This window comes from Myotis daubentonii, chromosome 16 (assembly GCF_963259705.1).
Source record: "Myotis daubentonii chromosome 16, mMyoDau2.1, whole genome shotgun sequence".
NCBI classification, from domain to species: domain Eukaryota; kingdom Metazoa; phylum Chordata; class Mammalia; order Chiroptera; family Vespertilionidae; genus Myotis; species Myotis daubentonii.
In genome coordinates this window covers 55,197,242-55,209,682 of record NC_081855.1, presented here as the reverse complement: position 1 = coordinate 55,209,682, position 12,441 = coordinate 55,197,242, and the positions used below count along the sequence as shown (strand labels likewise).

The window sequence follows — 12,441 nt, the reverse complement described above, 5'->3', positions numbered from 1 at the left end:
TGCCCGGGCCCACGTGGACGCTGGCTGGACGGGTCAGGGCAGCGGGTGGGGGTGGCCGAGGCTCCCAGGTGTTTGCCATGGCTGTTCCCTCACCTGTAAGGGGGAGGGGGAGGCGCCTGGGCCTGTGGTTTCCTCGGTTTGCAGGGGTGGGGTGGGGGGGTGGTGCTGAAGTGAGGCGGCCGCTTGCGTTTCGGGAGGAAGGGCTGGAGGACCGCTCCCGCCACCCTCTGGCCTTGTATCTGGGCGCGGGTCAGACTCCTCTCTCTCCTGCTACCAGCCTGCTTCTGCCCCCTCCGCCCCTGCACCCCACTCACCTCATTAAGAGTCTAAGACAGGAGGCAGGGCCCTCCTCCGGGCAGCCTGAGGCGGAGCCCCAGCCTCGACGATGTGGAGCAGGGACCGTTCCCAGCCCCTCGCTTCCCCCCCCCCCCCGCCCCTCGCTCCCCCCGCCCCTCGCTCCCCCCGCCTCTCGGGTCCCAGAAAAGATGAGAAACAGCAGGCTCCTCCTCTGCACCTCACATCCCAATAAAATATTTATTATTTCAAGAAATAAATCTTTAAAAAAGAGAGAGAAGAGAGTCTCTATTGCTTTCCCCCGAAGGTCAGGTCCTTGGTGACTGGAGTGTCTGCGGCTGCAGGGCGGCCAGGCCGGGAGAGGGTCTGGACCGGAGGTACCAGCGGCAGCGGAGGCCGCTCCTCCCGACTCTCAGGGCTCCGGCCGCCTCCATGGCCGGTGGCGGGCAGCCCAGGAGGGCGGCCGGGTGGCCCAGGGAGGCAGGGGGCTATACACAGGATGGGGTGGCAGTGTTTCTGGGGGCCTGGGCGGGGGCAGGCATGCTGCACGGGGTGCACAGTTGATCCGAGATGGCTGGAAGCTGGAGGGACACGGACACAGCACTGATGGGTGGGGCCGGGGGCCGGGGGCCAGGGGCCTGGGCCAGGGGTGTGATGGGCAGTAGCTCGGCCCGGACCTGCGCCTGCAGTGGATGCTGGGAAGGGGCCAGCACCGTGCTCAGAGGCTGGGGGGGTGGGGAACAGGCCGGGGCCGGAATGGCAGTCATGCCAGGGGGGCTCAGGAGAAGCCCCAAGTGAAGAGAACAGAACAAGCAGGAGGGGGACGCCGTTCCACCCGCCCGAGGGGTCCCTGCGCCTCCAACGGTGGCCCGTGCAGCAGGGACAGGTGTGGGAGAGGGGAGGGGCAAGGACTGGGTCCCTCCGCCTGGCCTCCCCAGTCCCCTGCCCCTTCTGGCCACACCCCAAACTCCTCCACAGGGACAAGGCCGACGCCCCTCCCGGGACCCCTGCTCCCGACCTTGTGCAGCGAGGGCCCGTCCTGGGCCCAGGGCCCTCTCTCCACCTGTCAGGTCTGGCCTTGCACTCAGCGAGGGGCCCCTGCCCCTGCTCCTGGCCAGGGACCCTCTGGCAGCCCCACAGCCGGTTGGCCTCGCTGCCGCCATGAGCCCCTGGATGAGGAGGAGGGGCCGCCCGCCCTGCAGCCTGGCACTCGCCTGCTCTGCCCACTCCAGGCCAAGGGAGGAAGCCCAGCTTGGGGGGGGGGGGGCGGTCGCTGGAGCTCGGAATCTGCTGGTGCTTCTCGGCGAGGGGCCGCGGCGCCCTCACAGGCAGTCCCGGCACAGGGCCACCTGGCCCTTGCGGAAGTCCCGGCAGGGGCAGAGCCGCTGGTACTTGGCGCTGGCGCCCGCGCAGCTGAAGAGCAGCGGCTCCTTCTGCAGGAGGCACTCCTGGCCGGGCTGGGCGAAGGCCGGGTACAGGTGGTTCATCTCCCACTCGGTGCTGTCGCAGGGCACCTGCAGCCTGGTGGGCACCAGGGTGGCAGCACTCAGAGGGCAGGAGCAGAACGCCCAGCGGGTCCTGCCCACCTCCCCACCCCCGGCTGGCCCAGCCCAAACTGGGGAAGAATTTTCTAGGAGGTGCCAGGACAGACCTTGGCCCTCGGCTCCTTCTCCCACCTGCTCGGAGAGAGGAGGAGCGGGGCCAGGAGGGTGGGCCTGGCTGATCCATCAGGGAGAACCTGGGAAGATGCTGGGGGGGGGCGGGGGGGACTGGACAGGGAGCTTCCATCAGTGTCTTGGGGCTGAGGCTCTGCCAGGAGTGTGGGGCTTTGATGGACACCTGCCTGGAAAGTCCCTTGGGATCCTCCCTGACTCACTGAAGGTGTCCCCTTCACCCACTGCTGCCAGCTGGGCAGGACAGGGGTTCTGGGAGTGAGCCTGGCTGGGAGAGGGGGGTTCTGGGAGTGAGCCTGGCTGGGAGAGGGGGGTTCTGGGAGTGAGCCTGGCTGGGAGAGGGGGGTTCTGGGAGTGAGCCTGGCTGGGTGGAAGAAGGGGCTGGTGGCTCACTCACTTCTGGAAGGCGTCCTGGCTGTTGAGGAAGGGGAAGAAGGAGGGCTCGCAGACCAGCCCGCGGTCCAGGCAGGCGTCCGTGCAGGCCCTGCCCGCGGCAGCCAGCCAGGCCCGGAGGGAGTGCGCTGGGGGCCAGGCCCCGGGGGCCAGGCTGGAGTTCCGGGCCCATTCGAGGTGGGTGGCATTGGGGGCCAGGACCAAGGGGCTCTTCGGGACTCCAGCCCCTGCTGGGGCGGGGCCTGGGGCTGCACAGAAGTCCTGTCAGGAGAGAGCAGTGTGAGAGGGCAGCAGGCCACAGCGGCCACGGGAGCCACGGGCTGACACGTGGGTGCTGGCAAACCCATCATCATGCTCGCATCACCATCGGGGCTAGCTAATGCCGGTGGCCTTCCGGGCGTCATTTCATTTACCCGCGCAGCAGCCCCACTGGGTGGGCACTGATCTGTCTCCAGGGAGGGTGGGAGGGAGGCCCCAGAGGTCAGGGAACCCACCTGGGGCCTCAGGCCTGGCCTCTGACAGTAATACTGACCCCACCCCTCGGCCCCCCACCCCCACCGGCTGTGCCGGGAAGGAAGGAGACAGATGGATGGACTGGGGAAGGACAGGGAGTTAAATGGACGCAGCACCCTGGATGGGCGGCCTCCTCAGGCAGTGCTGGCCGGCGCCCTCCTCTGGTCGGGCGGAGAGAGCAGAGGCCCCCTACCTGGTGCTGGATGTAGGCGTGGATCCGCTCCAGCATCCCCTCACAGGTGTACTCATAGGGCAGGTAAGGGTCTACCTGTGGGATGGACAGGCAGACAGGGGGCAGGAGACCTGGTGCCAGGGCCCGGCCATGCTCAGCACTGGGAGCGGAGACCTGGCCCCTCTGCTCGGACTCCCTGCTCCTCAGGGCACCTCCCGGGGCTCCGGACCTAGGAGACCCAGGCCAGGCCCTCCCTCCCACGCTGGTCCCAGCCTCACTGAGCTTCCCCCTTCCAGTCATGCCAACGCTCCATCCGGTCACGGGCCCTGACGCCTCTTTCCAGGGCCAACCCAGCCCGTCCACCCTCCCCTCAGGCGACACCGCCTCCAGGAAGCCACCGAGCGCCACCCCACCTGGGACAGGCCCAGACCCACTGTCCTTCGTGACCCCCAGACCCCCAGCGCCTGGGTCCTCGTTTCTCTTCTTTCCTTTTTGGTTTGTTACTCCTCACCCACGGCTGTTTTTCCATTGATTTTTAGAGAAGGGATTCCCCCCCCACATGCTCTGCCTGCTCCCGGCAAACCCGGGCCACGTGGTGATGCAAAGGCCCCTGACAGCCGAGTCCCACCGGCCGCGGACCTCCCGCCAGGGGCGGCAACAGCCGGGGAGGGTCACCCATGGGGTGTAATTACAGGCGTGGCCGGCGCCGGTCCTGCCGGGAATATCGGCTGCAACAGTGAGAGGGGAGGCAGCAGGAGGCAGGCGCCCACACGGCTTCCCGTCCCCTCACCTTGAATGGCCTCATCTGGACGGACAGGTGCCAACGGGCAAACCCACTGAGGCCGAGAGGTGACTGAAGGGCCCCCCCCGGAGTGGGGGCCAGCGGGCTGGGGCCTCAGGTCTCCCTCACCCGTGCTCCTCACCCTCACACACGCCGGTGAGGGGGGCTCCGCGGTCACACCCGCCAACCCCGGCCTGGGAGTCGGAATTCACCAGGAGGGCATCGCTTCCCAATGACAGCGAAGACGGGCACGCGCTGGCGGTGCCGATGGGCCTGAGGCTCACCTGGGTCCTCATGATGGCCTTGAGGGCGGCCTCGAACTCCTCCGAGTTGTTGTAGTCCACGGTCCACACGTGGGGCCTGCCGATGAAGCTCTCGGCGTACGGGTGCTGCGAGAACACCTGGCGGGCAGGGGCAGCGGGTGTGCGGTGCCAGCGCCCCGCCCACCGGTCCCAGCGCCCCTTTGCTCCACGCCTCGGTCTCCCTCTTCCAGGACCTGCAGGCTCCCCATCTCAGACCCTCAGATGGGGGCCTGGGTCCCCCCACTCACCTCCCTGGAGGTGGGCTTGCCTCGGAAGAACTCGTGGTTGAGGGAGCTGTGGGGCGGGCTGAAGCGGGACTGCAGGAAGACACAGCCGTTGGCAATGGCCTCCAGGGGGGCGGGGCCCTCGTAGGGGAAGCCGAACCCGATGAAGAGCTGAAGAGCGAGGTGGTGCGGCGGTCAGGGAAGGCCAGGACCACACGCGGCCCGTTCACTCACTCTCAGGAGGCAATGGGGTGGGGACGGGGCGGGGGGGGCGGGGGGGAAGAGAGCTCAGCCCAGCAGGTGTGGCTCAGGGGCTGAGCATCGAAGGTCACGGTTCCATTCCTGGTCAGGGCACGTGCCCAGGTTACGGGTCTGATCCCGAGTGGAGCGTGCAGGAGGCAGCCGATCCATGATTCTCTCTCATCATTGATGCTTCTCTCTCTCTCCCTCTCCCTTCCTCTCTGAATTAAAAAAAAAGGACAGCCCAGCCCAGCTGGGTGCCGCCCCCCCCCCAGGCCTCGGTTTCCCCATCTGTGAAGCGAGGAGGCAGGTGAGGCAGTATCGGTGGCTCCGCTGCTCTGACAGCTGCTTCTGCAGGGAGGGGAAATGGCCCCGAGTCTAGGAGGCGTCAGACCCCACCTCAGCTGCCCCCAAAGGACCGTGACCATTCACCCCGCAAACAGGAACCCCGCACTCACTCCTCCTGCCAGGAGCGTGCCAGGCTGAGTCCCGCAGGCGCCGGAGGATGACTGAACCCACGGGGCTGCCCCGCGAGGCTGTCCAGGCTGCTCGCTGCACAAAGGCGCCCTTCCCCCAACAACACGTGTGCCCCCCGTGAGCACAGCCAGCTGGGCCCGTCCACGCTGGGGCCCCGCGGGGGGCCGGCACCTCCGGTGCCCGCGGCCGGGCTCACCTTCGCCTTGCGCAGCAGCTGCTGGAACTCGGGCTGCGGCAAGAGGCCGTGGTTCTTGACGAAGGCGGGGACCTCGGGGGGCCGCTGGCTCTCGTAGAACACGGTGCCATGGACCTCCATGTGCTCGCTCAGGATGCTCAGGACCTTCTCCTTCCCCTGGGGGGCGAGGGGGAGGTGGGGGCCCCGCCCTGCCCCCGGGAGGCGGGGCAGCAGGAGGGAGAGCCCTGGTCTAGCAGCAGGAGGTGTGGGCCAGTCTTCGGTCGGCGCTCACCAGCTGTGCGGCCCTGGCACAGCCCCTCTCCTCTCTGCCCTCAGCCCTCTGAGTCACTGTTCGCTGAACCTCATCCCAACCACCACCGTGTGAGGGTCGTCCCACAAAACAACCACGTGATACGCGGGAGGAGGAGGGAGCACGCGGCGCACAGTCCTACCTGGAGCTGCCTCACGGCCAGGGGGGCAGAGAAAAGAGGAGAGAGAGCAGGTCAGTGACGGGCGGGCAGGCAGCGCTTCTCCGGGACCCCGCCCTGAAAGTGGGGTGCCAATCCCTGGACCTCTCCCACCTTCTCCACGGCCTCCCGTCCCACAGCACCCCCGAGTCTCGCCTAAGCCCCCTTCGCCATCCCAGGGAGGGGGGAGGGGGAAGTTACAGGCCTCGGTCTGAGTTTGGGGCAGAGCAGGGACGGGGAGGGGGGCAAGGGGCCAGCCCCAGCCAGGCGGGGGCAGGTGGGAGCGGGTCCGGGGGGGCGCACCTTCCAGATGCTGGCCTCCTTGCCGTACACCACGGCCATGTTGCTGGCCTTGCCGGCCTTGATGAGCTGCTTCTCCGTCTCGTTCAGCTCCTCGGACACGAAGCCCATGAAGGAGTTGTCGGGGGTGTGAGCTGCAGTCAGAGCGCGGCCAGGAGGGCGTCACAGACGGCCAGGGACACGCCAGGGTCTCCCAGGGCCGCCCACGTGGCAGGGGTGGGAGGGGCTGGGGGTGGAAGGTCTTGTGGGGAGAGGGGGGAGGTCACCCATCCGCTGTCCCTCTGCCTGGGGTGCCCGCCTCCCCTTTCTGGGGTGAGGAATCCTACTCAGCCTTCAGGGCCCCACTCCCAGGAGCCTTCGTGGGGCCCTCCCTTCGAGGCCCGCTCCCTGGTCAGGTCTGTTAGAGCGAGGAGCGTGCTCTGACTTCCTTGTCCCCAAGCCCAGAGCCCAGAGCCCAGAGCCCAGGGCAGGCGACACGCTTGAGCTCCCGCCGCAATTCCTCGCCGCTGGAGCACATCCCTGACTGTGTCTGCGGCCAGGGGTGGCCATGTAGGCACAGCACCATGGTCCGCAAGGGCACGGCCCCTCCCTCCCGCACAGGGGAGCTTGAGCGGAACAGCTATGGAGCCCGTGAAATCCATGCTGCCCTCCAGGGCGGGGCTGTGGCCTCCCCACAACCCTGATGCCAAACACCCCATGTCGTAGTTTCAGATGCATGTTGGCACATGCTGGCCTGTCATCAAACGTGTAGATTGAATGTAGTGTTTCTAACCTCACCCCCGGCCCCACAAAAAGCCGTCATCAGCATCTGGTGCATCTGAGAGGAGGGGATGGTTTGCTGTCGAAGGGCCCAGAAAGCCCACGGACCCTGGGCTGACGCCCCGACCACTGTCCGGTGAGGCGCTTGCTGGTTACAGGACAACACAGCTGTCCCGGAGCGTCAGCCGCTACAAGGTGGGGTCTGGAGTCATTTCTGTGATGTCTCAGGAGGCTCTGCCCAATCAGGGAGAGGTCCCGGGAGGGTGGACCAGACCCTCCCCGGCCCCATTGGCCTGCCCAGCCCCCTCCTCTCTCCTTCCCCTCTGGCTCCAGCCGGGGCTGCCACCCAGGCCTCTCCCTGATCCACTCCTCCCTATTCTCTGAGCTGAAGACTCAATCCCTCATTCCGCCCCCTGCCCCAGGAGGGGCAGGTTTAGGACCCACGGGGCATGGGACAGGAAGTACTGCAACCAATGAAAATAACAGGGAGCTGTGGGGCGGGCAGGGGTGAGGCCAGGGCAAGGGGCAGGCGGGAAAGGGGGGGGGGGGGCAGCCAGCCTCCCAGCTAGCTCAGGGGGAACTGACCGGCCTGATGGGGAAGGAGGGAGGCTTGTGACTTGCTTCCTGCACTTGGTATGTCATTAAAGCCGCACGCCTCTCTGGTTTTTGTTTTTTTCTCTCTTTAATTTATTCAACCAATTAACATTTTTCTGAGGACCTCACAGGCTTTAGGGAAATAAAGATAAATTAGCCAGTGGCCCCTTTTTTAGTGATTCATAATCTATCAGCGGAAGTAAATGCATTTGCAAATAACTCTCATATAATTCAATAAAGGCTTTAACTGAATTAGGTGTATTTAAGAGTTCTAAAAACATTCTGCCTGGAATAGGAGACCAGGGGATCACTGAAAGTGATGGCAAAGAGGAAACATTTGACTTGGGGTTTTGGAGGATGAGTAGGAGTTTGCCAGGTCTGGACCTCCACATCCAGAGGGCTCCACCCCAGGACAAGTCCTTACTTTGTCCATGTAGGTTATGACAGAAGCCTCTTAACCCATCTCCTGCTTCCCTCTTGTGTGCCATGCTCCTCTGGTCATCGGAAGTCAGCCAGAATAATAATGTGCCTCAAAAAAACCTTTTCTCGCCCGGCCGGTGTGGCTCAGTGGTTGAGCACCGACTTATGAATCAGGAGGTCATGGTTCAATTCTGGTCAGGGCACATGCCAGGATTGTGGGCTCCATCCCCAGTGGGGGGTTGGGGGCGGCGTGCAGAAGGCAGCTGATCCATGATTCTCGCTCATCACTAATGTTCCTATCTCTCCCTCTCCCTTCCTCTCTCTGAATCAATTTTTAAAATTACTTCAATTTTTTTTTAATTAACAAAACCCAAAAACCTTTTCTCCAGGACATTTCCTAGCTCAAGAACCCGCAGTGAACCTGGGATTACAGGACCCAATGTGAACTAGGAACCTGTGCTCAAAGGCCCTCCCCTCCGCCCCCCGCCTCCCGGCCTCTTACCGGCCTCATGGCTCACAGCTCCCTTCGAAGGGAGGACAGGGCCCAGGGGTCTCCTTTCCCTCCAGCATCTGCTCCTCGGTCCCGCCCCACCCCCGTCACTCCCTCTCCTGGGAGCCCCCGTGCCCAGGTGGCCTGTGAGGACAGTCCCCCTCCTCTCGGGTGAGCCTTGCGACGGGCCTGGGGAGGCGTCTGTGTGCCCTCAGCTGGCACGCTCTGCCTCTCCCGGCCTCAGTTTCCTCATCGGGGCCCCAAGGAACATTCCTGCCTTCCAACCGCGTGGGATCCAATCAAACCAAGACATAGGGGCCCAGAAGCCACGCCTGCTCTGACAGCACAGCCTGGGACCCGGGGGCACGGCCCCGGAAGAGACGCGTGTGGACAGGAGAAATAAAGACCAGCTGCTTTCCTTCTGGCAACTTCCTCGGGACCCTGCTCAGAACCCGCCTGCTCTTAACTGAGACCAGTCCTGGCGAGGGCACTGCCGGGCTCTGACCCGGAGCCCCCACCGAGCCGCAAATCAGACTCGTGAGATGCTGCTGGAGGCAGGTACCCGCGCCCATTCCAGCGACAGCCAGTAGCCTCTGGACAAGAAGGAAGCGCCCCTTCCACAGCGCGGGAGGGGCCACACACACACACACACACACACACACACACACACACACACACACCCGGCCTGGGCAGGCAGAGAGCTGCCCTGAACTGCCAGGAACAGGTTCATTCGCTCCCACGCGCTGCGGTGAAGAGGGCAGTCAGGGCGTCCATGGCTTAGTCTCACTGAAAACAGCTCAGCTCAGCTCTCAGCGCCTTGGTTGCCTGACGCGCAGATCCGAGGGTTTCCACACACGGGGGGCCCCGCCGCTACCCACAGCCTCGCTGCCCATTGTGCCCTGGGCGGAGCTCTTGCATTCCAGAGCCTGCCAGTCCCTTCCACGTCCCTCTCAGTCCGTTTCACCACATCCGTTCCCTCCGCTGAGGGAAGCCTGGCGGTCCCGCCCGTCGCCGCCCAGGCCGCCCGTGGCCGAGCTCTGGAAGGCCCCGGAGGGCAAGGCCAGGCCCTGCTGGTGTCAGAAAAGTCCCCACGCTTCCCCAAATCCGGCTGCTCCCTCCCCGCTCCGTCTCTGGCTCACACATTTGCTGGAAGGGGAGCGAGGCTCTCCTGGAGGAGGCCGAGGCCTGGCATGTGCCCTGGCACCGGGGAAGGAGGAGAGCCCGCCCCCCGGATGCCACGGCAGGAACCGCGAGGGCCCCATCTCCCCCCACCCCCCGCACCGCCCCGCGGCCGGACGGACACTCACGGAACATGGTCATGAACTGCTTGGGGTTGAGGTTCCAGTAGCCCCAGTTGGTCCGGTAGCCGTGCAGCGTGGCGTACTCCTCGTGGTTGTACGCAGGTTCCGTTCCGAAGGTGTCGATGACCCGGATCCGGCACCTGCCCGGGGAGGGGGACCCAGAATCAGCAACCTCAGGCTCTCCCTGGGCCGGGGGTGCCCCAGCCCTGGGTGGTACCGTGTGAGGTGAGAGCCTGGGCTCAGACACAGAGCTGTGTGACCACGGGCAGGCCCCCTAACCTCTCTGGCCGCTTCCCCATCTGTCAAGTGGGGCTAACAACAGCCCAGTGCTCTCAGGGCCGCTGGACCGCTAACTCAGATTGTCACCTGTTACGGCTGCCCCTACGGGGCCTACAAGGGGAGGCACTGCCGGGGGTGGGGTCCCCCCACGGTCCCAGGGGTGCCCTGTACAATTTGCACTTTCCAGGGAGTTTGAGTCCACAGCCCTCTGCCCAGGAGCCTGCACCCCCAGGCTGTGCCTGGCCTATCCCAGCTGAGGTGCAGAGGGCGGGCCGGGACCAGCCGCTGGGGGCACGCCGTGGGGCAGGCAGCGCCGCAGGTCCCCCCTCCAGTCTGGCCGCGTCAGGGGGCCCTCCCAGCTGAACAGAGGCTCTGTCCCCACCTGAGGCTGCGCCCAGTGGCCGCAGCCCCTTTCCCTCTGGCCCCCCCCAGGAGTGGGCACCTGGGATTCACAGGCCTCCTTCCCGGGACCCAGGGTGGGCCACGGACTGCTGAGGCCGGCACTCCTCCCGGAGAAGGTGAGGGGGGCGGAGGAGCGGGTGTGTGGAGGGCACATTTATAATAAAAGCAATAACGCTGCCTGTCACTTTTTTCCCTAATGAAACCATGAGGGACCGTCCATGAGCCGGGAGCAGGCGTCATGCCTAGCCGGCTCCTGCGCTAAATTAAACCCGAGCCCACTGTCTGCAAGACGGAGCATGGACTGGCCTTCCTGCCGGGCAGGGGGTGCTGAGAGCCCCCCCTACAGAGGGCCCAGCACAGGGCACTGTCCCCTTCCCCGCCCCTCCCTGCACTTCCTCTCTGCCCCTCCCTCGGCCTGCCACGCAGCAGAGGGCCACCAGCCACGCGCGTGGTTCCGTGTCACTCGGGCAGCCAGGGCAGGGGGGGGGGTGGCAGGGCTCCTTGGAGAAGGGAGGGAGGAGGGGAGGACAGAGACAGGGAGACCAGGCCCAGGCGCTCCCCAGGGCGTGGAGGGGGTGCCGTGCAGGGGGTGCCGCCCCTCTCGCCCCTCACCGGTACTTCCTGAAGGACAGCCCCATGTGCTGCCTCATCTGCTGCAGGCCGTGGTAGTCGGTGTAGATGAGGTCGAAGGGCAGGGGCACGGTGAGCGGGCAGTTCCCGCGGCCCGGCGGCACCCCTAAGTTACTGAGAGAAGAGCCGGTCAGCGTCTGAGCCCCAGGGGACCCCCAGGCCGCAGAAACCCACCTTCCCAACCGGCCCTGTGTCTGCAGTACCTGAGCCCGCCCCCCCCAGATCCCACAGCCCAGGACAGGTGCGGGCAGGGAGGGCAGGGAGGGCGCCGCAGGAGACACGCTGGCACAGGGAGGGGGCAGGGCGGCCTGCACGGCCTGCAGGTTCTTCACCCCAACGAGGGGCAGGTGGGCCTGAGGAAGGGGCGCCTTGGCTAATTCCCACACGCGTGCTCCCTGCAGGCCTGTCCGCCAGAGCGGGCCTTCTCCTTCCCTAGGAGCCACCGCGCAGCCACAGGGTTTGGAGCCCTGCGGGCACCCGGCTGCCAGCTCGTTCACGTGAGCGTTTCCATCCGGGACGGAGCTGCCTCCGGGGCCGGAGCCTTGGGGTCGTCTCACTGGAGCCCGAAGGACATGGGCACAGCTGCCAGTGAAACTCCTGCCAGGACCCCCCTTGCCCACCATGCAGGGCCCCTGCCCAGCCTGCTGTCGCCCCCACCCTGCAGGGTGACAGGCTGAGACCCTCACTCAGAGTCTGTGCTGAGCCCTGAGCCAGGGGAGCGGTGTCTGCCCCTTGTGAAGCCCCCTCTCTCCTCCCCCCACAGCAGCTGCCCCCCCCCCCACAGCAGCTGCCCCCACGCCCCGTTCTGTGGTCCAGAAGCCTCGCTGGAAGGCGCATGAGAACCCCCAGAGCCCCTTTGGGGACCCGTGAGAAGCATTCCTGGGCCCAAGGGCCGGCGCGGACCTGCTGGCGGCCTTGACCGACCCCGAATGTCCCGTGTCCGCCTCCTCCCCGACGCGGTGCTCGGGCGGATCCCCCGGACCTCTCCCGGCTAAAAATCCTCGGGTTTATTTCTCCCTGGGCCTCTGGTCCGAGGCTGGAAATAACCTCTCCAGGCAGCGCTCCAAACTAGAACAAACGAGTCATCGCCCTCCCTCCGCTGTGGGAAGGACCTCATGGAAAAGCATTCTTACAAAGTGCGCCAGGATCGTCCGCTCCGGGTGCTCGCACGCCGAGGCCGGATCCATCTCATTTCGGGAGCCCATGGCGGACCCTCTGCCCCGCCCAGGCCCCCTGAGCACCAGGGCACCACCTGGCTCTCTCCCACGGCCGTGAGGACAGCAGGCCACTGCCTCTCCCCAAGCGGCCGCGGGGCTAACTGGGCATCCAACGAGCTGCTCTGGGAAGGGGGTGGGATCACCAACGAGGCCCTGAAATGCTGCCTAGGATTTTCCTATCCCTCGGCAATTTCACCGACACTTGAATTCCATTCTAAGTCCTGGGCCCATCACCCAGCCGCCTCCACGTGGGCACCTCTAATTCATCCTGGTCTGAGCCCAAATTCAAGGCCTTCCCCAGGCTTTCCTCTCTCCCGCCCTCAGAGAACGGCCGCCCG

The 12,441-nt window shown here is 65.7% G+C and overlaps 1 protein-coding gene across 1 annotated transcript in view; it reads right to left on the bottom strand.

Annotated features, from left to right (window-relative positions):
• Positions 1-506: 506 nt before the first annotated feature.
• MGAT5B (alpha-1,6-mannosylglycoprotein 6-beta-N-acetylglucosaminyltransferase B) overlaps positions 507-12,441 on the bottom strand; it is a 35,356-nt gene continuing 23,421 nt past the window's right edge. The window contains 9 exon segments of the mRNA XM_059671356.1: positions 507-1,815; positions 2,365-2,621; positions 3,067-3,141; positions 4,111-4,227; positions 4,377-4,523; positions 5,266-5,421; positions 6,015-6,145; positions 9,582-9,715; positions 10,869-11,000. Coding sequence (XP_059527339.1) covers positions 1,617-1,815; positions 2,365-2,621; positions 3,067-3,141; positions 4,111-4,227; positions 4,377-4,523; positions 5,266-5,421; positions 6,015-6,145; positions 9,582-9,715; positions 10,869-11,000 — 1,348 coding nt within the window. The 3' untranslated portion in view covers positions 507-1,616.